This window comes from Scheffersomyces spartinae (genome assembly GCF_019049425.1).
Source record: "Scheffersomyces spartinae strain ARV_011 chromosome Unknown scaffold_5, whole genome shotgun sequence".
NCBI classification, from domain to species: domain Eukaryota; kingdom Fungi; phylum Ascomycota; class Pichiomycetes; order Serinales; family Debaryomycetaceae; genus Lizanozyma; species Lizanozyma spartinae.
This window is the reverse complement of record NW_025065052.1, coordinates 618,135-644,093: the sequence shown is the minus strand read 5'-3', so window position 1 is coordinate 644,093 and position 25,959 is coordinate 618,135. Positions and strand designations below refer to the sequence as shown.

General features: G+C 38.4%; 11 protein-coding genes and 1 non-coding gene across 12 annotated transcripts; 3 read left to right on the top strand and 9 right to left on the bottom strand.

The window, feature by feature from the left end:
• Positions 1-1,195: 1,195 nt before the first annotated feature.
• Positions 1,196-2,414, top strand: KQ657_004223 (uncharacterized protein; the record flags this gene model as incomplete). Its single annotated transcript, XM_043194902.1, has 2 exons — positions 1,196-1,202; positions 1,654-2,414. The coding sequence occupies 2 exons, from the start codon at positions 1,196-1,198 to the stop codon at positions 2,412-2,414; spliced, it is 768 nt and encodes a 255-aa protein (XP_043050653.1).
• Positions 2,415-2,513: 99 nt separating this feature from the next.
• Positions 2,514-4,319, bottom strand: KQ657_004222 (uncharacterized protein; the record flags this gene model as incomplete). Its single annotated transcript, XM_043194901.1, has 2 exons — positions 2,514-4,093; positions 4,313-4,319. 2 exons carry the CDS (start codon positions 4,317-4,319, stop codon positions 2,514-2,516), a joined length of 1,587 nt encoding a protein of 528 aa, XP_043050652.1.
• Positions 4,320-4,717: 398 nt separating this feature from the next.
• On the top strand, positions 4,718-7,792 carry CHS1 (chitin synthase; the record flags this gene model as incomplete). Its single annotated transcript, XM_043194900.1, has 1 exon — positions 4,718-7,792. The coding sequence occupies one exon, from the start codon at positions 4,718-4,720 to the stop codon at positions 7,790-7,792; it is 3,075 nt and encodes a 1,024-aa protein (XP_043050651.1).
• A 202-nt stretch (positions 7,793-7,994) lies between these two features.
• Positions 7,995-9,497, top strand: RCC1 (Ran guanyl-nucleotide exchange factor; the record flags this gene model as incomplete). The annotated part of the gene is made up of 1 exon (XM_043194899.1): positions 7,995-9,497. One exon carries the CDS (start codon positions 7,995-7,997, stop codon positions 9,495-9,497), a length of 1,503 nt encoding a protein of 500 aa, XP_043050650.1.
• Positions 9,498-9,542: 45 nt separating this feature from the next.
• On the bottom strand, positions 9,543-10,202 carry KQ657_004219 (uncharacterized protein; the record flags this gene model as incomplete). Its single annotated transcript, XM_043194898.1, has 1 exon — positions 9,543-10,202. One exon carries the CDS (start codon positions 10,200-10,202, stop codon positions 9,543-9,545), a length of 660 nt encoding a protein of 219 aa, XP_043050649.1.
• Positions 10,203-10,346: 144 nt separating this feature from the next.
• On the bottom strand, positions 10,347-11,261 carry KQ657_004218 (uncharacterized protein; the record flags this gene model as incomplete). Its single annotated transcript, XM_043194897.1, has 1 exon — positions 10,347-11,261. One exon carries the CDS (start codon positions 11,259-11,261, stop codon positions 10,347-10,349), a length of 915 nt encoding a protein of 304 aa, XP_043050648.1.
• A 151-nt stretch (positions 11,262-11,412) lies between these two features.
• On the bottom strand, positions 11,413-13,383 carry BEM1 (phosphatidylinositol-3-phosphate-binding protein; the record flags this gene model as incomplete). The annotated part of the gene is made up of 1 exon (XM_043194896.1): positions 11,413-13,383. One exon carries the CDS (start codon positions 13,381-13,383, stop codon positions 11,413-11,415), a length of 1,971 nt encoding a protein of 656 aa, XP_043050647.1.
• Positions 13,384-14,534: 1,151 nt separating this feature from the next.
• ZCF27 (Zcf27p) lies at positions 14,535-18,209 on the bottom strand (the record flags this gene model as incomplete). Its single annotated transcript, XM_043194895.1, has 2 exons — positions 14,535-18,044; positions 18,201-18,209. The coding sequence occupies 2 exons, from the start codon at positions 18,207-18,209 to the stop codon at positions 14,535-14,537; spliced, it is 3,519 nt and encodes a 1,172-aa protein (XP_043050646.1).
• A 690-nt stretch (positions 18,210-18,899) lies between these two features.
• ILV6 (acetolactate synthase regulatory subunit) lies at positions 18,900-19,926 on the bottom strand (the record flags this gene model as incomplete). The annotated part of the gene is made up of 2 exons (XM_043194894.1): positions 18,900-19,819; positions 19,923-19,926. The coding sequence occupies 2 exons, from the start codon at positions 19,924-19,926 to the stop codon at positions 18,900-18,902; spliced, it is 924 nt and encodes a 307-aa protein (XP_043050645.1).
• A 108-nt stretch (positions 19,927-20,034) lies between these two features.
• On the bottom strand, positions 20,035-22,755 carry OPT6 (Opt6p; the record flags this gene model as incomplete). Its single annotated transcript, XM_043194893.1, has 1 exon — positions 20,035-22,755. One exon carries the CDS (start codon positions 22,753-22,755, stop codon positions 20,035-20,037), a length of 2,721 nt encoding a protein of 906 aa, XP_043050644.1.
• A 279-nt stretch (positions 22,756-23,034) lies between these two features.
• Positions 23,035-23,116, bottom strand: KQ657_004213. The gene has a single exon. It is a non-coding gene; the product is annotated as a tRNA-Ser (tRNA).
• A 561-nt stretch (positions 23,117-23,677) lies between these two features.
• On the bottom strand, positions 23,678-24,706 carry KQ657_004212 (uncharacterized protein; the record flags this gene model as incomplete). Its single annotated transcript, XM_043194892.1, has 1 exon — positions 23,678-24,706. One exon carries the CDS (start codon positions 24,704-24,706, stop codon positions 23,678-23,680), a length of 1,029 nt encoding a protein of 342 aa, XP_043050643.1.
• Between the last annotated feature and the right edge of the window lie 1,253 nt (positions 24,707-25,959).

The window sequence follows — 25,959 nt, the reverse complement described above, 5'->3', positions numbered from 1 at the left end:
TTCTCGCCCTAGTAGATTTTACGTTTCTCAATCCTTACTGGTTTGGGTTTCAATTTCATAAAAGACCATATCCTTCTAATGCAACTTCTACATTTTGGTCTCTTAGTATCTTAGGCTTTCTATTTGCATTGCTCAAACTTGAAACTACGTTAGAAAATGATCCACAATTATTAATGTGCATTGTGAGTGGGCTAGAGAAAGCAATTTCAGGTTTTGAGTCTAATGCACAATGTTTCTAGAGAAAACGCCTAATTTATGCAATAAACTTTAACTTATTACTTCCATTTTTAACCTTTCCAGAGCTAATTGTTAGCTGATGAGAAATCAGCGAAAGTTTATCTTGAGAGTAAATGTTAGTTTTGAGTTACTCTTTATTTTGGCAATTTGTCATTTTTTTAGAATTACCCCGAACGTGATATCATCTTACCTAGTTCTAATTTTCAAGCGAGATGAAGGGAAGAATTATTCCATGAATCTACAGTATATTTCAAAAAGAAACTCATCACATCTGAGTTAACTAAAGGTTGTGATTTTGGCGGTTATAATAATAAGAAGCAGTGCATTGCTCAAATAATTGTACTCGGTTGAGCTTCCTTTTGGCTATCGGTAAATGTTACTAGAAACTAAGCAATGCATTTTTATTTACGTGTAATGTTACTAGGTAAAAATATTTATTACTCAACTTACTTTCTGTGAATTGACTTTAGCAAATCTAGGATTTTCTCCCTCTATTTATGTTCCACTTTCTACCCCACTTTCTCCAACTTTCTTCACTATTCTTTACCACTTCCTGGGGTCAAGCCCTCATCATCAGGGTTTCAACGAATATCCCAGGCTCTGAGGGGTCATCTTCGGCAGTTCTCACCTTCTCGTTACTTCGTCATGGATATTTTTAGTCCTGGTTGCTCGAAATCAACTTCGTTGATCCGATCATCCTCATCACCAAATTGCTCTTCTATCTTAATCCATCGCTTACCTAATTTTGTTGTGTAGAATGGCGATATATATCAACAGATCAGCACATGGTTCTTATCTGTGATATTCGATGCTGAGGAGCTTGCAGTGCGCATTTATTTCTGCGTAAACAATTTCATGTCAAAGCTGGGAACCAAAGTTAAGTGGTAACGTCATTTCAAGAAATCGCTAAAATTAATGATCAGTGAGCTCAAACGCCATCTATACTTGAGTATTTGCAATGCCAGGTATGCTTAACAGTGACAAATTTTTACTAAGCCTCTAGATCACGAATTCGGTATGCTCATACATTTGCTTATGTAAGAATCATACAGGGACAGATACTTCTATATAATAACTTTTGAAGCTTGATACGATTTTGGTATGCAACACTTTGAAATGCCTAAATTGTCTTAATTTGGAATCCCTTCAATTGAGGAACATTTAGTATATAGAAAAATACCTCTAAGTGACCACTATTCAAAATAAAAGAATGTTCTGCTACATAATTGAGATTTTGGAATGCTGTCAGCTTAACATTGTCACGGATAGCCAAATGAAAGATCTTTTTATATATGTTATAGTGTTTCCAAAATGATATAAAATAACGCCCATCCTCATTATTAAACATCTAAATATTTTTATAGATATTATTCAATTCAATGCTCTTTGTTATAATACCTGCATTTTTTTTGGCAGTTGCCTCTGCATTTGCAGGCTCGATTCCTTACGATAGGCTCAACACAAATTTCACTTTGACAACTGTAATTGATTTAGACCACTATAGTGAAAGCAATTTTGAAAAGTTAGGTTATAATGCTGGTGAAGATAAGACAAGTGGAAAGATATACCAGGTTTCTGAGGGAAATCTTAAACGAATGAACCTTGCTTCTATTTTTGAATCGACTGATAACACTCTCGTAGTGAAACACACTAACAAAGTAATTGCTTACAACGAAGAAGAGAACCTGTGGGAAGAATTCGAATCAGGAGAGATGGAAGAAAGAGAAGTATCTGGATACTATCCAGTTTCTCCTGTATTAGATGCAGCTCAAGCAAGCGGAAGCCTTAGTAACAAGTATTCAGCCAAGTTTGTTATAGGCCACCTTGTAGCCGCAGCACTACAAATTATTACCTTCATAACAACAAACACGTCAGTGGTAATCAATGGTTCGGTTGTTGCACATTTTACCTCAACATTTACATGTAACGTTCCTGAAAACCACTATGGACAGCTTCTCATGAAACCAAAATACTGGTCTATTCAAAATAGTCGTTGTAGAGAGGTAAAGTACAAGATGGGCAAAGGAATTGTTCCTCAGCTGAAACAGTGGAAAGTAATTAAAGAAGTCAAACTTTTATCACTTAACATGCCTACCTACAAGTGCAAAGTGGAGCCCAATGCCTTTACAGACACCAGCAGGCAAATAGTTGAACTTGACATGAACGAATTATATTAGCACAATCTGGATCATATATCTTTGAAAGCATATATAATTTTCTTTATCTTAATACAAATGATACCTACTTTAGTTTACCTTACCTATAATTTATCACCTTTAATTCCTATCGTCCTCAATATTGCAAAGCATTTCGTATGTATCATTAAATAAAAATGTGGCCGCCAGCGGGTTATTGCTATCAACAATTGCTTTACCTGTTAATAGGCTAAAGCAGTTGATCATGTTCCTCACTAAGGGCATATTAGATTTGAGGGACTTGCGTTCTTCGTCATGGAAGTTATGGAAGTTGCTCAATCTCTGAACCAAAAATGGTGTCAACATATTGTCCTTGAAGGAGGCAAAAAGAATTCGGTCGATTTTGATGGTAGAGAAATCCTTTAGATACTTTTGCAATGGTTGAAATATCAACATCAAGTAGAACCTAATTTTTTCTTTAAATATCGTCCACTGAAACTCCAATTTTGTCCAGCAGCTCATCAAAATATCGATTCCTAATTGACCATTGTGTGGACTGAGGTTTTGGGGCATACTAGAATCAATCTTTAATGCACTCAAGCACTGAGAGTAAAATAGCGTTAAATCCAAAGTGACTTCCCTAATGTGAAAATCATCAATGTCAGGTACTTGGGGGAAATGCTGGACATAACCTTCTTTGACAAAATGAGTAACCTTTTCTACTGTTAAACCTAAAAAGGGAAACAGAAACCCGTTAGGTTGTTTGCGATACTGGGAAGGACAACAAAGCAGTTTGACCAAAGTGAACAACTTGATATAGAATTTATAATTCTTACTACTATACTCTTCTGCTCGTGGTAGGGTGTCATTTGCAATACTCAAACCTATTTCGCTGAATGAAGTATTTATGGAATTATCTGGAGATCCAATAATGCTGAGGCCACTATTAGATAAATGAATGCCTGAGTTATTGCTTGCTGATATTTGTGGACTAATTCCGAAACCGGCTGTACCTAATTTAGTAGTTGAATTACATCTAACTTTTCCCAGTAAATATTGATCTGTCGGAGTTAATAATTTTCTTTGCAATTCCTGAATCGAGGAACTTGTTGAGATATCGACGTCTTCTGAAGTGAAATCAGGATTTGCAAAGTTATAAGTAGACGCAAGTACCTGGTCAATAACATTGGAGTTTGAGCTGTTGGATGAAAGACTTATAGGAATTCTGTTTGAAGTTGTACTTAATTCTTCATTCTCATTGATTCTGGTATCATTTAACGGTTGTGCTGAGGTCGAAGTTCGGTGAAATAAATTGTGAAATGTGGATGCCGGAGAACTGACTTGTGCCTTTTTACCTCCGTTATACCCCGGATCTTCTAACAGAATCAGACTCCCAATACGTTTAGGAATTGTAAGGGACAGATGTCCTGTTGTTTGGATTGTTAATTCTGGCCTAGTATCTAACTTTCCATATGTTAACGTATCGGAGCTATTTCCAACCATGTTTGTGGAATCGAGTCTTTCTATTGTATCGTTGGAATTCCCATTATCGCCCTTGTTGCCCCTAAATTTGAGTCTAAACTTTGACTCTCTTCCACTGCCATAAAACTTTGAACTCTTGTCACTTTTAGTGGTTGCTTTAGAGATCATTGATGCATTGCTATTACCGGATCCCGTGATACCAGTCCTTATATCAGTATTGTCATCAAAGGCGAACCCATCTAGATTCAGAACATTATTGGAAGATTTGTTACTGGTAAATAATCGAGTTAATGGATTTGAAGTGGTAGCAGTGGTTGCGGTGCTTGTGGTAGAGATTGTTGAAGTGTTTGTGTTCACTTTCCTTAGTTTTGTAAATCCAACACTAGAAATATTAGGTAGAATCGACGATGCCAGATTATTGCTATGTCGGTAAATAGAGCCCGCAGCTCTCGTATCACTATCCATAATAGTTTAACATTAGTGTATTTGTGTGTGTGTGTGTGAATTTACTTACCTTAGTTTGACATCAAACATTTAATCCTTTATATCGCGCTACCATTTCAAACCAATACAGATTTATTCAGACAAACACTTTATTACGTAATGAAATATAATAACCAATTTCGGTTAAATGATTATACTCAAAATGGATGTTTATGAATTGCCAAATTAGACCATAACAAAAACACAAATAGGAACTTTAGCCATCCAGGCCAACTGGAATTCTTAGTTCGGAAGAACAGACAATGTGAGAATACATTGATGTTGAAATACACAGTTAGTAGAGACTAAAGCTGAGTTTTCTTCTACGGGATATTCTTTCCAAACATTGATAGCTACAGCTAATTGGTAGAAAGCTCAGAATGTCTGATCCTTTTAACGACAACAGTCCGTTCAGAGATGAACCCTCTGTTCCCAATGCTGCTTTTACAAGTGATAGAAGCTCTCCAAGAAGATATCGACCATCAGTTTCTGATGAAGATAGTGAGGAATTCATGGCTTTTCCTAATTCTACCCAATCACCACCACCAAGACAATCACCAAATATCTTTGCAAGAAGTGCTCATATTCAAAGGAGTAGATTGGGGACCACTCCTAATCTTCTGTACATGAATAACACTACCAACAACCATGTGATATCGTCCGTGTCTACTTCGCCTGTCAGTTCTCCTCTTCGGTCACCAACGGCCTTTGATAGTCCCACTGCAAGAGCTCATTTTGCTTCAAGGGAGTCACCAACTCGCCAAAGGGCTACAGAAGTTATAATCAGTGATGACGATGATGACGAAGAAGAGTTTGGGAGAAGCCATGGTTCTCCAAGAAGATCTCTTTTCAACAATTCTTCTTCAACTAAGAGTGAACGATTTTTGGAGCCTCCAGAACCAATATTCTCTCCTGAAAGCTTTGCTGAAGCAAATAGTGAAGTTGAGCAAGCAACAATTGTTAGCGAAAGTTGTCCTGAAAAGTATGATTACGACTCTTATCAAAGGGAGTTTGAAGAACAATCACTTTGTTCTGAAAATACTGCTTACAGCGGTTCGTCCTACGTTTCCAACCCAACTAGTGGGGAGGAGAAGGATTTCTTCAATGCTTCCATAGATAGAAATGTGATGGAGCATATTAACAATGGGTATGTTCCAAAGAGAGAAAAGACTATCACCAGAAGAAAGGTCAGGCTTGTAGGTGGGAAAACGGGCAATCTTGTACTTGAAAATCCAATTCCAGAAGATTTGAAGAAAGTTTTGACCAGAACAGAATCACCTTTTGGTGAATTCACAAGCATGTCTTACACAGCTTGTACTTCTACACCGGATGCATTTGCCGAAGAAGGATTCACACTTAGAGCTTCTAAATTTGGAAGAGAAACAGAAATTGTCATTTGCATTACCATGTACAATGAAGATGTCTTTTCGTTTGCAAGGACAATGCATGGTGTTATGAAGAATGTTGCACATTTATGTTCCAGAAATAAATCTAGTGTTTGGGGTAAAGATTCTTGGAAGAAAATCCAAGTTATTATTGTTGCAGATGGTAGAAATAAAGTCAACGATCAAGTCTTGCAATATTTGACAGCAACTGGTTGCTATCAACACAATTTGGCAAGGCCATATGTCAATAACAAGCAAGTTACTACTCATTTGTTTGAATATACAACACAGATTTCTATTGATGAGAATTTGAAGTTTAAAGGTGACGAAAAAAGTTTGGCTCCTGTTCAAGTATTATTTTGTTTGAAGGAAAGAAATCAAAAGAAGATCAATTCACATAGATGGCTCTTCAACGCCTTTTGTCCTGTATTGGATCCAAATGTTATCATATTGTTAGATGTAGGTACAAAACCTGATAATCATGCAATTTACAACTTGTGGAAGGCATTTGATAGAGATTCTAACGTGGGAGGTGCAGCAGGTGAAATTAAAGCGATGAAGGGTAAAGGCTGGGTTAATTTGACAAACCCTTTGGTAGCCTCTCAAAACTTTGAATATAAAATGTCAAACATTTTGGACAAACCTCTTGAATCGTTATTTGGATACATTTCAGTTTTACCTGGTGCCTTATCAGCATATAGATGGATTGCATTGAAGAACCATCCTGATGGATCTGGTCCATTGGCAGCATATTTCAAAGGTGAAGACCTTTTAAGTGATCACCATAGTACAAATTCAAAGAGAAATTTCTTTGAGGCAAACATGTACCTTGCAGAAGATCGTATTCTTTGTTGGGAATTGATTGCAAAGAGAAATGAAAATTGGGTTTTGAAATTTGTTAAGCTGGCTACTGGAGAAACCGATGTTCCTGAAACCGTTTCTGAATTTATTTCTCAACGTCGGCGGTGGATTAATGGTGCATTTTTTGCTGCATTGTATTCCCTTAGTAACTTCAGAAAAGTTTGGAGTACCAGACATTCTTCTATGAGGAAGTTTTGGTTACATTTTGAATTCGTTTACCAATTTGTGACTATGGTATTCTCATTCTTTTCATTAGCCAATTTCTACCTTATTTTCTACTTCTTGACAGGATCTTTGACGGATTCTCCCAACATCGACCACAGGGCTGGGTTTTGGATTTTCACCCTATTCAATTATTTGGTAATAGCTTGTTTGACTTCATTATTTGTTGTTTCTATTGGGAATCGTCCTCAAGCTTCAAAGAATATTTTCAAAACTTTGATCATTCTCCTTACAATATGTGCATTATACTCATTCATTGTTGGTATTTTCTTTGTGTGTAACACCATTCGTGAATTCGGAATGGGAAATACCTCCACATATGTATTTGTGAGTATTGTGGTGTCAATGCTTTCAACATATGGTCTCTATGTTCTTTGTTCAATCTTATACTTGGACCCCTGGCACATGATTACGTGCTCGCTCCAGTACTTCCTTATGATTCCATCTTACACTTGCACACTACAAATATTTGCCTTCTGTAACACACACGATGTTTCATGGGGTACTAAAGGTGATAACAAACCTAAGGAAGACAAGTCCAATCAATACATTATTGAAAAGAACAAAGACGGTGAGTTTGAAGCTGTTGTGGTCGACACAAATATTGATGAGGATTATCTTGACACTTTATACAGTATTCGGGCCAAGAGATCAAATATGAAGGTGCCTACTCCCAAAGAGACGACCCTGGAACTTGCTGGAGAAGACTACGCTAAAGATGTTAGAACAAAAGTCGTCCTTTTCTGGATGCTTGCAAATCTTATTTTTATTATGACAATGCTTCAGGTATACAGTGCTGGAGATACCAGTTCCAACTATTATTTGGGTTTTATTTTATGGTCAGTTGCAGCTCTTGCATTAATCCGTGCTATAGGATCAATTGGATACCTTCTTCATCAAAGTGCCCGGTTATTTGTGGAGACCAGAAGTAAATGGAACCACAAGAGAGCTGGCTACGCAAGACCCAATGTTAATGCATTAAACTAATAATATAGATATATCCCTTGTTATATATACACAGTCTAGTTTAAAAAGGAAGATCTACAACCAATATACCGTGACCAGTCACATGTTTAATTTACACGTGACATAAATCACGCGACTAGGACTGTATTTGGTGATGAGATGGGATTTGAAAATCAACGCTGGTTAATAAGCGACAACATCAAGAGTCCTATTACATTACAATATGGTGGCTTTAGACAGGAAGAGAAAGGCAGCCACGGCCAATGGACTGGCCAAGAGACAAAAATCGACTTCTTCACGTGTTTTACATTCGAAGAACAAGCTTCCGGATGTGGTGGAGATCGTAGCTGGTAAAACAGAACCATTGGACATATTTGTTTGGGGTACAGGTTCTATGTGTGAACTTGGATTAGGACCCAGTGCTAAGACCAAGGAAGTCAAGAGACCCCGGTTGAATCCGTTTTTAACCGAAGAAAAGTTGGGTAAAGGTATTAAAATAGTTGATTTTGCTGCTGGAGGTATGCATTCCTTGGCTTTAGACAGTGCTAATAGATTATGGTCATGGGGAGGAAATGATAGTGGTGTTTTGGGTAGAGATACATCCAAAGCCAAAGAGGTTTTAAAGTCAATGGATGCTGGTGACGAAGACTCTGATGATGAAGATGGTGATTTGAATGAAGCTGAATCTACACCTGGTTTGGTTGAGAACCTTCCTAACACCGAAGATGGAGGAGCTAAAATTGTTCAAGTGGTAGCCACAGATAATTTGAGTGCAGTCTTATATGATAATGGAGAAGTTTACGCTTGGGGATGTTTCAGATGCAATGAAGGGTTATTGGGCTTTTTAAGACAGGAAATCTCATTACAGAAAACACCATACAAAGTGAAGGAGCTTAGTAACATTGCACAATTAGCGGGCGGTAAGGACCATTTATTAGCCTTGGATAAGAAGGGAATTTTATATGCTTGGGGTAATGGGCAGCAATTCCAATTGGGCCGTCGAGTATTGGAAAGACACAGATACAGAACACTTGAACCTCAACAATTTGGGTTATATAATATCAAGTATATTGCCAGTGGAGATTTCCATTGTTTTGCTATTGACGTCGAAGGCAAGGTATTTGCCTGGGGGTTGAACCAATTTGGACAATGTGCCTTGACTGATATCAATGGAGAACTAGAAGATGGATCTTTGATTACCAAACCTACAGAGATCCCAGCGTTATCGGAGTTAAGTATCACCGAAATCAGTGCCGGTGAACATCATACATTAGCCTTAACATCCGAAGGGGATGTCTATTCTTGGGGTAGATATGATATGAAGGAGATTGGGATCCCAAAGGAGAACCTCCCTCCATCTACTTTTAAAGACGCTCATGGAGTTGCCAGATCTGTTCCTACACCTACTAAGCTTCAATTCGGTGCTAAGGCCGATAATGGAGTTAAGATCAAAACGATTGCTGCTGGTTCGCATCATTCATTTGCAGTTACAGATGATGGGTTTGTATATGCTTGGGGGTTTGCCGATACGTATGCTCCAGGGTTAGGACCCTTGGACGAAGATGTAGAAAAGCCTACTAGAATCGTGAACACTGCCACTAAGAACCACACCATCCAATTAATTGGGGCTGGAGGTCAATTCTCAATTTCGGGAGGTATCAAAATTGAAGACGAAGATGTCGCAGAAGACAGAATCGATAAATATGACGACATTGATGGACAATAAAAATATAACATATATATGTATATATGTAAAAAATAACAGTATAAATCAGATTTGAGACTCAAAGTACTTAACCAATTCATCAATTGACCATCCACTTTCAATATTAGTAGTGATACCATTGATGGAAATGGTTGGGGTCACATGAACACCCACACCTCTCAAATATTTGGTGAAATACTTAACATCACCGATTACTCCATTACCGGAATTGGAAGGTGTATCCGAAGGCTTAATATCCAAAAGCTCCAACACTTGACTTTCGGTGAAGGGCAATTGAGGCAACTTCTCATTGACAACTTTTGCAATATAAGCATAAGTTTGGTTTCTAGTCAAGGAAACCGTTGCTTCATCATAGAATTTCTCTTTATTCTCATAAAGGATCTTAGACACATTCCAAAAAATAGAACTAGCATCAACATCAGAACGGGGGCCCTCTCTTAAGAATTTGGCAACAGCTAACCCGTACTCATTCAACATGTTAGAATTGGGATGCCATGGTTGAATGACATTGACATATACAAATTGAAATTTGTTTGGGTGTTTAACTTGTAACTGAGGAATCACTTCATCCACAAGCTTAACGTACAACTTTGCACTGAATGGACAGTTGTAATCGACATAAATGTTCACTATGTTGGGAATCGAGGTCGCAAGTGTCTTAGCACCGTAATAGTAGTGAGTTAAAGCGTATTTGGGGGAGATCATGATTATTGGTAGCTAAAGGAGTAGTGGTGAGTAGTCGTAACTGAATCAATCCCCGAAAATAGCTCGGAGTATGTGAAAGTGTGACCCCTGGTGTTAGGGGGTCGCATCTGTATACAAGAGAACCATTGCAACTAAAACATACAGTCAAACTTGAGAGAACATACCTGGCCATTTGGGTTCTTCAGACTCAGAGAGTGATACAATGTCGTCTGAGGTGATATTATATTTGTTTGTATCAGATGTGGGTGTCATTGGATCGGAGTTAGGGATGGTTGTATTTCGTAGTTTTCTCCATGAATCATCATCAGCACCATCTACTTCTTCAGATGAGCTATAATCTGAAGAAGACGAGTTGGCTAACCTGATGATCCGTTTTTGCTTCACTAGATACTTGTGTTTCCGTAGTGACTGTGTTCTTCTGTGCACAAGTTTCCTCTGACGCAACTTATCACCATCACCAACACTATCACCCACAATTGATTGATTGGAAATAGCAGAAATGGGAGTAGGAAGTGATGAAGGCACAATACTATCTGAAGTCGTTTCAGTTGTTTGATGAGCCCGGCTCCAGAATATCCTCTTAATATATTTGAAGAATGTGGACGGAGAAGGTTTCGCTTCTTGTTCCATGCTAATAGGATTGGTGATGGGTTGTAGTATGGGTTTTATAGGAATCAGATACGAGGAATTGAATACTCTTACAGGTGAAGGTTTGACCTTTTCACACTCATCACCCTTCTGCTTACCTCCACCTTCATCATCAACAGCACCAGCAACAGAGACCAGCAAGATTGAAGGATCCCCATTCGACGGTGTTAATGTTTCAGGTATGGTAGAGGTGAGTAGGAAATCAATAGGGATCTTTCTAAGGTGGTTTATAGTTTCAGGGCAAGGAGCACCACTAATAAGATCAATATCATCATCTTCATCACTTAGATCCAGGACGGAGATTAGTTCCCTGTCGTCCTCTTCTTCGGCCGAGTCAGATACTTCACTACCCCAAATATAATCAGTCACAACCAGGCTCCTACTTCCATGCAGCGTTACATTGATACCCATTTATGGAAGTAAGTGACAGGTATTATTCAGTCATTGTAAATTACAAAGTGATTGTATATTATAGCGCGCACTTTACTACTATATACACCCACATATATTCAACCGTATAAACACCATATAGACTCTATGAAGATCACTAGCATTAACGTCATTAAGCAACTAATATTACAACTTTACACTTATCCATCAAGATATCACCAAACTTTTCATCGGTATTAATTTCATGGTTTTCAAGTGCTACTACTTGGGCTTTGATATCGAGTGTTTCTTCCACTAAACCGTCATAGTCCTTCTTGAGGTACATGTGGATATTGTTGTGGGTTTGCGTCTCTTCGTCCAAGTTCAATCGTTTAAATAACTTGGCGTGGAGATCTTGGAGTCGCAATGTGACTGGTAATAAAAGTACAAATATGTCTTCATCGTAATAGAATTTGACCTTAACTTTCGCCATCTCAGTGGATGTGGCTGTGGCTTGTTGTTGTTGTGTCTGTTGTGTTTGTTGGGAATTGGCAAGTACAATGGAAGACGATCTTGACTGATTAAGTGATTCCTGAGAGTTGGGTGTATTAACATCTGCTGCAGTAATATGATAAGCTGAATATTGTGATAATCGTTCTTGCTGGTAGTTAGATTGATAACTGATAGGTTTCAGTGACCTTCTTCTTTGGGATATAACATTGTTATTATTGTTTGTAGGATAATATGAATTAACAGCATTACTATTGGTAGTTGATTCGTTACTCAGAATCTCACGATCAAAGCCATTCTCTACCAATTCAAATAGTTGTAACACTTCTTCAGATTTGGAAATATTATCCGGTAATGCTATCAAGTTCTTCAAATAGTAATCCAACTTTTCACGACGTAGTTTGGAAATATGATCATTGACATTTATCAACGGACCAGGAATAGATGGGATGATCCGTTTCAGATTCTCCATCTTCCCGGCTTCAAAGGGGAACAACTCAAGCAATTTCACTTGTAAATCATAAAAGTCTTGATAATATCTGTAAAGATACCTTACTTTCCCATTGGACAATTTCGCACATATAAGATATTGGTATCTGCCATGATCAAGTTGGTAGGAGTCAACACTGGCCTCCACAACAGATGCCATCGACAGTTCAGACGAAATGCTGCTATTAGGAATGGCACCCGGTATACCACCTGCTTTATTATGATTATCGTTGTCATTATGATCTTGTTGTAGTGGGTTCTCAAAGTATTGAGAGTTGGCAGAATGTGGAGCTTGTTGGCTAGTATTGGAAATTGATCCAAGTGGGATAGTAGAAGCTTGATATTTGGCAGTTTGGACTTTCCATTGCTCAACTGTGGGGATCTTGAAATTATCAATAAGCTTTCGTATGTCTTCGTCAGAATTAGAGGAGGTAGAAGATGTAGCCAAAGGATTAGTTAAATCTATAATCTTCACATATGAAACAGGTACAAGTCCAGGACCACCCAATCGGTTAATGGGTTTTGCAATGAACCATTCGTATTCATGATGAGCACAAATGACCAAATTTTCACCAGGATCAACATCCAATTCATCATCTCTCTCTGCCCTAAATGGGTATAGAGTGAGAGCATAAAGTGCTTGGTTAGAGTTTCGCAGTTTGACTCCAGAGGATGAATTACTCGAATTGGAACTACTATGACGATCCATTGGAGACGTTCTATCACCATTATTATTGTTGTTCTTGTTGTCTGTGACGATTGAGGGTCTTGATCTGTTGAATACTTCAAAATACACCATTGGTACCATTCCTGTGGTTTGGGTCATGGGATTTGTTGCTTCACACCAGCCATTTTGATTGGCTATGGTGTCTTCGTCATCATTGAGTACATGAAAGAAATCACCCTTTTTAAACCGCAATTCACGAGGTCCTTGAGGTTCATAGTCATAAAGAGCCCTGATAACTTTCTTTGGACTTTGTAATAGTAAGGAGGCCCCCCCATTCTGATCAAATGCTGAAGCCAACGGAACAGACACCGACCCGGAACCTGACCCTGACCCACTGCTGAGTCTACCTGTAGGACTTGAGTTGGAAGATATGCGCGTGATGGAATGTTTGGGTGAATTATCACCAGAATGTCTCTTCTTACGCAATGACTTAATCATGATGGTGTACTCTCAACTCAATTGAGTATATTTTAACACAGTATTGTTTCTTTCTTTCTTTTATCAGGGGTAATGTTCCTTGCTATATGTAAGACATCCACTACTGCTCTCCCCCGTTAACGGTGATAGGTCCGATGGAAAAGATGTTGATGGTGGTTGTTGTTTGGTGTGATGTGGTGTGCCTCAACTGCTGTTTTTTTTTTGTTAGTGAAATTGCTCTACTTGTGATCGCACAAACATTCCATCGCCATACAGAATGTATATAGTGAGCAGAGCAGATATAGCAAATGTGCAGCCAGTACTGCAGTGAATACTCCGGTACTACCTACAGAGTGTACTTCGGTGCATAGTACAGTGTATACCACAGTGTGACTACAGTGTGTACCACAGTGTCCACCACAGTGTGTACTACAATGTGACTACAATGTGACTACAATGTGACAACAGGCTCGTTACCACAGTTGTCCCCAGAGTGTTCCTCACAGTATGTGTGTTGTGTATGTGTTTTATACTTCTATATTAACTACCGCAGGCATTTTTGTAAGCGATATCAAGGCTTATGCTTGTTTGAAGATCTCCTGGCAACTTGAAACGGCACCATATTTGAAACACAATTCATTAACAATAGAAAAAATAATAATTCAACCAGCATACCATACCAGAAGTTAAATTGAGAACAATAACACGCATCGAATAATTTTATTTTCTTTTTGGCTCAATATTATTAAACATGTTTTATTCTCCGACTCAGGGTCAGGGGGTTCGGTCCGTAAATTTTCACTAACCAGGGTTGCAGATGATCTTGCCGTATTTTCGCATAGCTCATGGTGCTTGAACTAGGCGCACATGCATCATGGCTCCAACCTCTTTCTAGTGACATTGACATTAAAATCGAGTAAGAGTTTCAGTGGGCAACAGTAACAATTGTAACAGCAACTGTTGCAACAGTTGTAACAGAGGTAATAGCCATCTGTTGATGGTGATAACCCCATTGTAACATCGATTTTAGTCTGTTGGAAAATCTTTGGTTGTTTGCTGTATTTGGACAACTTTAAAACAAACCTGTGTGCAGAATGATTTGCGAAATCATGAAACTCACAGGATGTCCCGATCGGGTAGTCCTAGTAGATACTACTTTAGTCTCAACCCTCTCATAAAGAAGCTAAACAGGCCCGCATATATTCAATGTAAATGGTGCAATCACGACTCTCTTCTTGCCAATATTCAAATACAACAATCAGATGCTCCAAAAAGTTAACCACAGAATCCTTGGAAATGATCCCAGACATCATCGACATCAAATCAACTCCAGTAGGTAACTCTAACGGAGGAGGTGCCGTGGGAGTACTGGTAGATCCAGTTGCTGATGATGGTGGTGTCACCAACTCAGGTCCCTCGGTTGTATCTTCAAACTCCTTCCTCTGTTGATATTGTTGTTGCATCTGTACATGCCTCATCTGCATATATGTGGTCAACATATCGGTCATCTTTTTATACAAAAGATAATTGAGTATGCTTCCCACAAACAAGTTCCGTAAATAATACCAACTTCCAGCATGACGATGGCCAGAAATCTTGGGAATTGTCATCTTGGGAATCGTAAGTAAATGCATTATAAACACCCGCAAGATCCTAAATCTTGCCATGGGTAAATTCTTTAACACTATCTCATCTCCTTGTTTCAGTTCAATCACAGAACTAAAGTCTTCTTCAATGAAATGTTTTTGATATTCGTGAGGTGCCTCATCTAAATAATCCATATTCAACATAAACTCCAGTTGCAGCGAGTTTGAATCCGGTGAAAACGAAACCGAAGAGGCCAGTCCAGGAGCGTTGGTTGAAGAAGGGTGCGATGACAGATAACCAGCCAGACCTGGTTGTGGTTGCTGTTGATGTTTCTTTGCCTCTGGTGGATGAAGAACAGAAATAGCACTATCAACCAACTCTTTGAGCGAGATTCTATCTTGTAGAATCATGTAAATAATTGGTCTGAATAATGTCATCTTGGAAACCACAAACCGAGTTTTAATGAAAATAATTGCTTCCGATTGGGCGTTCAAAATAATATCTTCATCTATTAAAAACTCATCCAAATAAAGTTCATCATCAAATTGATTAGATAACTTTTTGTTCCGTCTTCTTTTGATATTACTGTGAATTTGATGGACATCCACTTCTTGCATCAAGAACCCTCGGATTCGTGAAGGTAAGCAATTTATTATACCGTTATATTGGTTCAAATATTTTATAACAACTGACCATAGCTTTTCCTCGTAAAACTCTGGCTGATCCCACAACTGCTGTTTATTTGCAACCTCATAAGTGTAAATTTCATCATATAACTTATTATCCACTTTACGAACGGCAATTTCGGTAAGAAAGAAATACCATGAATATTTATCTTCATATTTCGCAGCTATCAGCCGTGACTTATGTATGAATTGACGTATTAAAACATGTTCAGTGTCGTCACTGTTAACCATTCGGTTCTTATTCAGATCATCGTTATCTCCGTTCCAGTCGCCAGAAGGATGCTTGGGAGATCCCTCATGGGAAATATCATCCGACGTTTGAATGTTGGTTCCAAGAAATATAGGATCACTATCACTATCGTAACCGTCTTCTTGATTAGATTGAGGGATTTTGGGGAACACAGCTGTCTTGGCCGATTGAGTGATACCTGAAATATAAACATATGGTGAAAGCTCAACACGCATTTCACATTCAATTTTCAAACATGACCAAAATAACCGATCTATGAAATCATGAGCTCTGGGTGTATCCTCTTTCTTCTTAACTTCCAAATAATACATGAGCTGATGGCAAGCCCTCAATATTTCCGAATATGCTTTCATTGGCAGGGCAACAAGCAAAAAGTAGCCACTTCGTATTAAATGCAATTCCGCTTTGATACACGGGAACTTATCCATGATATGAAAGGTATTGTCTATCATCTCAGAGTATCTTAATAAATAAAGTGAAACAAGACCTCTATCCTTAGGTAGTCCCAACTCTTCCAAGACTCTTTCATTGATGCAACCCAAGGAAACAGATTTTCTTTCCTCCAAAGAGCTTCCAAATTTGGAAAAGTTCTCCAATTGGACATTAGTCGATAGGAATCCCACGGCACACACAACAACAAATAATGGAAGCTGTTGGCACATTTCTTCGAAGTGAACCTTATTGATAGGATACTTGGATTCATCCCCTGCTGCTAATAACTCGACACATTTCAAAATGGTTAACTTTGGGTTTTTCTTGGTTAAATAGGAAAGAAGCTCAAATGTCAAAATTAATGAACCAATGTCTAATACTGGCAATTTGGGTTGGAAATTGGTCAAATACGAATTTAAAAGTGAAGAGGCACACTTGGAAATTAACCGGTCGACCCTTTCACCCATGGTAACTTGTTCTTGAAACGAGCCAACCTTTTGCGAGATCAGTAATCCACCATATTTCTTTAGTAAACTATTAGTCTTTTGATCTGCAAAGTCCAAATTGGTATTACTGGCTTTCATAAAGTAATCCCATTTCAACATAGATGTTAAGGACATATCCCAATTACAACGATCAAAATTATATCTCTTGCTCTCACCCCCTCCTTCTCCATTGAAATAATTTGTATTTGCACCTATTGAAGATTTTGCATCGTTTGCTGCTATGCGTGTACTCTTGAGTATAGCAAGGTCGTTCAAAATCATATCTAACTTGCTTAGTATTGTTCCTGAAGCAACATTTGACGTCAGAAAGTCCGAAACATCGTCAGCTCTATAATGACAGTCGACAATCCCATTCTTGACACAGCTACCACACCGAGGTCTGACATTGTCACACTTGATCTTCTTCGTACGACAGGTATCACAAGCTGTAGGAGCTCGTCTTCGGGTAGACCCTAATTGGTGCTGCTGTTGCTGCTGCTGTTGTGGTTGTTGTACCATATTTGGTTTTGTCTTTTGTCTCTTCTTTCCTTGCACGTCATCTTGAGTAGTTGATGACGGCGGTGGAGGCTGTTGTAATGGTTGAGACTCTATCTGAGTAGGAGGAAATTGTTGAGATTGAGAAATCTGCTGCATTTGTGCTGTTGGAGGAGGTGGTTGCTGATGCTGATGTTGATGCTGATGCTGATGGGGTTGCTGGGGTTGTTGTTGTTGCTGTTGTTGTTGATACGAGTGCACAGCCGCACCTGGTATCATTCCCCCATATGGTGGAACCTGATGCAGAGGAATCAACCTATCTTGTGGTGGTGGGGCTGCTAATTGGGATATGTGGGGTTGATGTGCCTGATGATTCGGCCTTAGTTGTGATTGATGCGAACTACGATGATTATGTTGCGGCGAGGACACTTGTTGATGTGGACCAGGTCCAGATGGAGGAGGAGTTGAACCATGAAGCTGTGCTGGTACATATTGTATTGGAACTTGTTGGGAATAGTATAACACTTGTTGATATGGACCTTGGACGTTATACATTGGAGGGGCAGGAGTTGCCGGTACTAGAAACTCACCATTGGGACCAGGTATCGAATCCTTTTTGATGTAAACCAGAGGTCTGCCGGAGACTGTAGTACCCCCAACTTGGCCACTAGGTATTGGGCCATTGGAAGATTGGTTATCGCTTTTGGCTGGAGAGCCGGAATTAGTTGAGCTCATACAATATTGGAACTCGAATGGAATAAATTAAAATCAAACTCGATAACGATGGTAGTATAATGGTTTTTGTTATCACTTAATGGAAAAAAATGAATACATAAAGGGGGGGCTTGATAAAATGAGAGAGCTTTTAAACGATTAAAAAATGCCTTTTGACTGATATTATACCAATCTCATAGTTGAGATGAACTTTTTGCTTATAGTTTGTAATTTAGTTGTTTTGTGGAAGAAGTGTGTTCACAATAGAATTGTTATCGTGCCTGTCCGAACTGTGTTTGTTTTTTTATCACGACTAAATTGCCTGGATTTGAGAGCTAGTAGTGGCGGGAAATCATTACCTAGTATGGTTCCAACGATTACTGGCACGATTAACAGAAAAAGAATAGTGGGGTAAGGTACAAATATATATATACGGGTAATAGCTGTTACTTATGTAGTTGTATTTTGCGTGCTGTAATTTACGCAATAAGTATAAATTTTACGTATACAACCTTATTTTTAAGCTGCATTACATTACAGATACACTAAGTTACAGCTGCACACTTACAGCTGCACACTTACAGCTGCACCTCACTTTACATAGCTACACTATACAACTGCTCTATATTGTAGTATTATAGCATACCTATGTTGTAGGGTACCTTTATTGGATGTTCATGCATCCTTTGTGTGCAATGTGACCTTAGGAATTGTTGAGCGTCTGTTCCCCCTTCATTGACCTCGGATTTTCTATCTTATCCTAATGTCATGTGGCTGACTACGCTCTATGTTCTTATTTACTAATATAATTTCTTCAATACATTATTCTTCATCGCAACGCGGTTTGGGGTACTAATCTATTACTAACATGGGTTAGGCAATTAACAATTAACCAGGAGGCAATTGTGAAGCATCAACAATATCAGCAGCATCAACAGCTTCTTCTTCTTCGACTACTACACCATCCAATGGAGTTCTGGGTAAAGCCATCATACCAGATCTGGCGATCTCTAAAATACCAAATGGATGCAACAATTGAATGAAGGCAGTAATTCTACTGGGTTTGGCACTCAATTCAACAATACAGTTCCGGTCAGAAATATCAACAACTTTACCACCAAACTTGTCGGTGATAGTGTTGATGTGATTCAAATGCTCATGTTTCATTCTTAAGGCTTCAGATGGAGCCAAGTTGTTTGGGTGGAAAATCAGTTCAGGGGCACTCAAATCAGGGATAAAAGCACCATCACTGGTATGGATCTTGTGCGAAGCAATCAATTCTTGAAAGTATTCAGGTCCCAATAAGGAAACTCTGGCCAATAACAACTCTCTCTTGATAATCTCAGAGTTGGAATAATCCAAAACAGCATAAACAGGAACCAAGTCTTCAAGCTGTCTTCTAGCTTGTTCAATCACACCATCTTGGCCAGCCAATACAATTGTCATTCTAGACAAATCCTTGACTTCAGTGTTACACACCACAAGGGAATCGATATTGAACCCACGAGCAGCCAATGTACCGGAAACAGACGACAACACACCGGGTTCATTCTGTACCAAACAGTTCAAAACGTGTTGTTTCTTTGAAGCATTCAGAACAACTGGTGTCTCGTATAATATTGAACTCACAGCAGCATCAGCAGACCAATTTGGAGTTTCTAAAGTAGGTAAAGGAGGTCTGGTTTGGTTACGGTGTAATTGCTTGTACGCAAGTGCAGATGTCGAAGAAGTGGTCTTCGATCTAGCAAGCTGTTTTCCAAGCTGCTTAATGCTGGGTCTAGCCAATCTAATACACGAGGACATCGGAACTGATTTAGTGCTTGTGGTTAATACCCCAGTGTTAAGTTTTAGGGTTGTGCTTTTTTTCTTTAGTTACACCTCCCAAAACAAATTTTTCACTGTCAACTTGACTCATTTTGCACGTGACATGGCCCGGTTCCGGGATTCATAGAGATTGTATATATACCGGTACCGGCACATAACCCCATACTTTTAAATCACAGGAGCTAATAATGTGTTTGATTTATGGGAAAGATCCATACCGTAATCCAATATAACCATCAGGTGCATCAGTTACGTTGTGCCAGGCGAGTTGCCCTTTTCGTCCTTCTATTCCTCGATCAGATATAGTGTTACCCCACCAATCTAAACTGAAACCGGTGATCAGGAAGATGAAAAACCCCAAAAGTGCACTAAACGCGACCCCAGCTGATAGTGCCAGTGTCAAAATGTAGTTATATCTTTCCCACCAAAGTAAGTAATGCCTCTTCACGTAGTACATGAAAAAATACAGGAAATATAACCCACCCGTGGCATAACTCAAATTATAAGGTGCATATCCGAGAAGACCACCAATAATAATTGTTGGTTGAAAATACTTTGCAAGATTAGTTGGACCATATTTCTTGAATAAAGCACAAGGAATAACTAGTATTGCCCCTAAAAGGAAACACCATTTCAAAACAGGATACAACCCTCCAAAAACTTTTGCTGGCCCAATCTCTCCGTATTGAATACTTGCATAAAAAAAGGTATTGGCCCCAGGACAACTTAACTTATCCGCCTGATTACTCTCACATAAATCAGGAATATTGTCAATCTGCCAATTAGCTATAAGTAAGGAAATGAATACACTTAAAAGGGTCGAAAGTAATTGGCCCTTGAAAATCGCTTTGGGGGGAAGTTTTGTGTAGTGGGCCAACTTTTGATCCGTAATGTAATTGCTAGCTTGGTTATCAATGTTATAACCATATGATTTCAATGTAATCAATGCGAGACCTGAATTAGGAATCGCGTACCCCACAATCAATTCTACCAAGACATTTAGACCAAACAGAAACCCAGTAACGGAACAAATAGCAGTAATTGGAATCAAAAACACTAGGTTAATACCAATTGTAAAAAAGACTCCCCATACGGGAGTTTCTGTGGGATATAAGGAAACACAAAGTACAGCAAACACGGTACTAACGATTAAAACTGCAAGAAACCATAAATCAGGAACTTCCTCATATTTGCTCATCATTTGACAATGGGGGTCCTCAGAAAACCTACCAAATCTAGCATCCCTGTTGCTGGAGTTCATTGGCCTTATGGAATCTCTAAAAGTATGGAAAATATTGATGAAGGCCAGCTTCATAGATTCCCATTCTGTGGCCATATGGTATAAGATTGCAAAGGGGTATAAGCAAAAATATGCCCCGTAAAGAACTAAGTTGGCAGCAGAGAAGTATGGTGGACCATATTGCTGATACTTTGTCTCATCGAATAAGTTATCATTCCCTAATATCTTCAGAATTTGATAGACTTTACCCTTATTATCAAAGAGGTGATTAGAATTGATTGGCAAATAGGATGTCCAGTTATTATCCGTATAGTATATCACTAGAATAACAATAAATCCTATTATTCTTCCAATGTACTTGTTTAAATAGGTGTAGAATGGAATGGTAAGACAACCATCGGAATCAATAATGTTCCAGTCAAAAGATGGAATCGGGTTAAGCCCTAAACCTTCATTAGATCCCGTAACATTAATCAAATGTATCAGGTTTGGACTGAACCATGTTGGCCAATTGAAATTAGATAATGCTGTGAAGAAATAACCTGGGATCCAATAATATAAAAAACTACCCACGAAAACAAGGTAGAAAACCGAGAATTGTGATAGTCTAAACTGTGAGTCACGTTCTGAAGATTCACTATATCTCATAAGGGCTCTATTTAATGCAATTGTGGGTAAGATTGTTGGCCAAAGTGCTCTTGCCGGATAAATACAAACTTTTTTCATCAAAAGTGCAAACCCAAACCCAAGAAACTGGGTTGACGATGCTAATAGAAATTGAAAAGTCCAAGTAACCCATTTTAGACCATAAAACTTATCCAATTTCATCACCACTATGTTATAAATTGCGTATGGAGTACCTGCTGAACAGGAATACATGATTGTAGCAAGCATCATCTCCTTATAAGTCCAAGGACCCGAATTGAGATCAAAAGAGAAACCAAATAATTTTATAGTTACTTCTGGAACGTATCTCTCCCATAACTTACCTGTTGGAAGAAGAAGAATTTGAATAGTGTGAGGCCCTAATGCTATTGATGGCATTCTATGAACGAAAAAGTTGTTAACAACAGACCCAATTAGAGTCCACACTAATCCTATGACATAAACTCTTAATGTTTCAACATGTGTATCATCATCATCACAAGGATCTGTAATTGAACGTATTTCAGGATAAATGGAGTGATATCTTATGAATGCAGCTTGGATTTTAACTTTAATGGCCCATTCTTCTTCATTTTTGATTTCCATTTCATCATACTCCGGATATTCATTGCCACTAGTCGTCTTATCCTCCTCAATTTCTCGTAAAGCAGCTTTTAGGTCCAGATTCAGATCTTTAGAAGGACTCTTTAAGTATCTTGAGGCGCCATTCATAAGTCGTGACACTAAGTCATACTCTGAAAAGTTAACATCTCCACTATGGTCAGCCAATGCGTTTCTTAAGATCCCAAGCGCTATCTCCACATCCAATTCTTCTATTCGATCTATCATATATTGGTTTGGATGCGGTATTCTTTCAAGCGGTGCGTCAGGTGCCAACCCTAAAGACTCAAGAACAATTCTTCGTTGAAAAGCGGTTAACTTCCCATTGCTTGGGTTTTGTTTTGGTGATTCCAGTTCCCCACCATTTGGCGGCACAAACTGCTGTAACTCAATATAGTTTGTATCTTTTGCCATGATGGGAGAACAACTTTGATGAATAGTTCGTTTTAAACGGATTGTAAAATATATACACCTTTGATTTAGGTCTTTCCAAATGCGGTAATCACCTTCACCTTACTCCAACACGTATCAGCTTTTTATGACGAGTATACTGATGATACACTCTGCGATAGATATGTCAATGACATAGAGAGAGCTTTCTATCTGTGTATCGGATAAGCCGCTAACATACAACTAATAACATTTCAAGTCAACTAGTACTAGGTTATACACATAAACTACCAAAAAAAATACCGACAACTGCAGGATTCGAACCTGCGCGGGCAAAGCCCAAAAGATTTCTAATCTTTCTCCTTAACCACTCGGACAAGTTGCCTTATTTGGTTACTCTTCGAGCTGATGTTTACTACTATGTAAAAGTTCTAATTCACCCTAACACCCAGCTACATATAGTATTGAAAAAATAATAAGCATATATTTGCAACTGAATTGAATACTTCACCATTAAATCTAATTTACACTTATATAATCAATGCTTTCTGAGTTTGGACAGCATTATTCGCAATTACACACCTTTTTAGGAATCTTTTACAAGCCTCCATTTCAACTGAATTGTCCACTTTTTTCCAAAAAGGGTATATATATATCTATAATAAACCAATTAAAAGGAAATAAATGCATTAATAATGAAACTGCAGTTCATCTGTCATACATAAACTAAAACTATAGAAAATAAAGTTCCTAAACTTTTGGTTGGTATTTTTTTGGTAGTAGAATTGAAAGCCTTTTCGTTAAACGCAAAAGAATAAAATAAAATAAAAGCAGAAACAACCTTAAAGAGTGTGAAGGTATCAGACAACCAAGCTAAGGGAAAATCACACTGTGATTATCGTCAGAAAGTAAAGGAAAGTGGGTAAAAATTATTAAGCCGATTTGCTTAAAGGGATCTCTTTCTTCTCTTGATTACAATACAGTTACCAGAGCTACCGGCTTGGGTAGTCAGAGAAGTAGCAGTTCCTGTATTTGTTGTTCCTGTACCTGTGGAGGAAGCCTTTGTAGTAGTAGCTGAAGCTGAAGTACTAGTTAAGGTGGCAGTGTTACCACCACACTTACCGAAGGCAGCAGCCAAAGCGTTAACAATCACAGTCTTGAAGGTACTAATGTTAAGGAAGGACTTGATAAGAGAAGGAACCAAACCAGATTGAATGATAGCATTGATCAAATCGCCAAAGTCAATGGCACCAGATTTAATGATATCAGTAACCAAGTTAATACCAAACTTCAAGTAAGCTGGGTTTGTAACAAGAGTCAACACAACTTGGTTAGCCAAACCCGAGTTCTTTAAGGATTCCATAAGGTTGGTAACGATTTCTTGAGTGTCTCTAGCATAAACCTGTGGGTAAGGTTCAAAGACAGCCAATTCAGTAGCTTCAGGCGTTCTCTTTTTAATATCAGAAGTAGTGATGGATCCACCAGATATGATTCTAAGAATCAATGAACCCAAGTTACCAATTTCACTCAATACCAAATCATAAATAGCCTTATAAAAATGACAATCTGAGATTACAGCCCTTATCACATCAACAGCCAAACCAGAGTCATTCAAAGAAGTCAACAATAAGGTGTAATCGATCTTTGTGTTTTCAATAGCATTCAAAATAACATCATGGGCAATTTTAGATAAGGTTGGATCGTCTAAAACGTATTGCAAAACAAGAGGAGCAACTTGGGTTTGGTTAATTAAAGTCAAAACTTGAGTAACAATTTGGTATTCTCTTGCCACGAGTTCTTCGCCAGAATAGTCTTCTCTTTTGGCAACGAAAAAGTCCAAATCCGCAATAAGATCGTTCATTTCTGAATGTCTTTTTACCATCAAGGCATTATCAAGAGTTTGAGCGGGAAAAGCCCAGACTGTGGACGAAAGGAATGCCAAACAGGCAACAACAATTGTATTAAAAGCTCTCATTGCAACAGACTTATCAACGATAGAAGAATGGTTGCGAAAAAAATTAACTAAAGTAAACGAATCTCAAACTATGGCAGCCTCGTCCAAATATGTGATGGTTATTAGTTGATAAGAACAGAAAGTCGAGTAGCCGCTGAAAAGAATGATTAAGAGGATACATTTATATACTTTTGGTTAGACTTGTGTTTGTCTATACTAAATTACCTAACGAGGGCATGAGTTGATATTGTATCACAATGTAGCTGGTGCACCAAAAATTTCTCAAATAGGAAATTTTTGCATCCTTTTCCTTTAAGGCTCCAATCTTTTACGATAAATGGTAAAGAGACAAACTAAATATACGGAGAAGAAAATAAGCAGATTTAAAGGCCATTGTTTTGTTACTGGAAAAGGTTACATTACCAGGACAACTTGTTCTTGGCTCCCTAAAACAGTTAGTAATTAGGATATTTGGTTTGTGCTAATTCTAAGAATAGAAAGAAAGCAGTCAGGTAATTAGATGGGTGTTTGTATGTTCCTATTCCCCCGCTATAAACTCTTCGTTTACAAAAAGATAATAGTAGTATCCACAATAAATCTCTTAGAACGGTAGCAAGGTAATCTCAAGTATACGTAATTACTGGAATTGGCCATTACACAAACCACCCCTACAAACAAATACAGTGCCACTTACATGAAAAAGTTTGGTGTAATTGATGCACTAGTGAATCTGCTTACTGCTAGTCGGTTCCATTTGCAAACCACCGTTGTTTCATCTGCAGCTACCGCTAAGTTCGGCTCTATTAAGCTCTGCTGCAACAAGGTCGGCTCCAACAAGGTCGGCTCTAGTAAGCTCCGCAACACAAAGTCCCGCGGCATAATCTTCATATTCAATCATAGCAATAATAATAATAATAATAATGATAAGTATCATCCATATATTAAGGCTTACTATAGTTAAGCCGCCAACAGTAAAACCGAGTAGTGTGAGTGGGAGACCATACACGAAATTCTCTGCGTACACTAACACTTAGGAAGCTTTCAAAGATTCTTTTGTGACTTTCTCTACCCCGGATTAATGTAGTGCACGGAAAGACCGGACTAACTTTACACAGTCGGCAAAAACAATCAGGACGGCTGAAAATACACTGCACTGTAGCCATAGTTTTCACCTCTTAGTATTACACGTAACATTACGGAACAAGCAACATTCAACTAATTCAATTCAGTCCAGTCACACGTGTATGAGCTGCCTGTAGGTCACTGGTAATAAT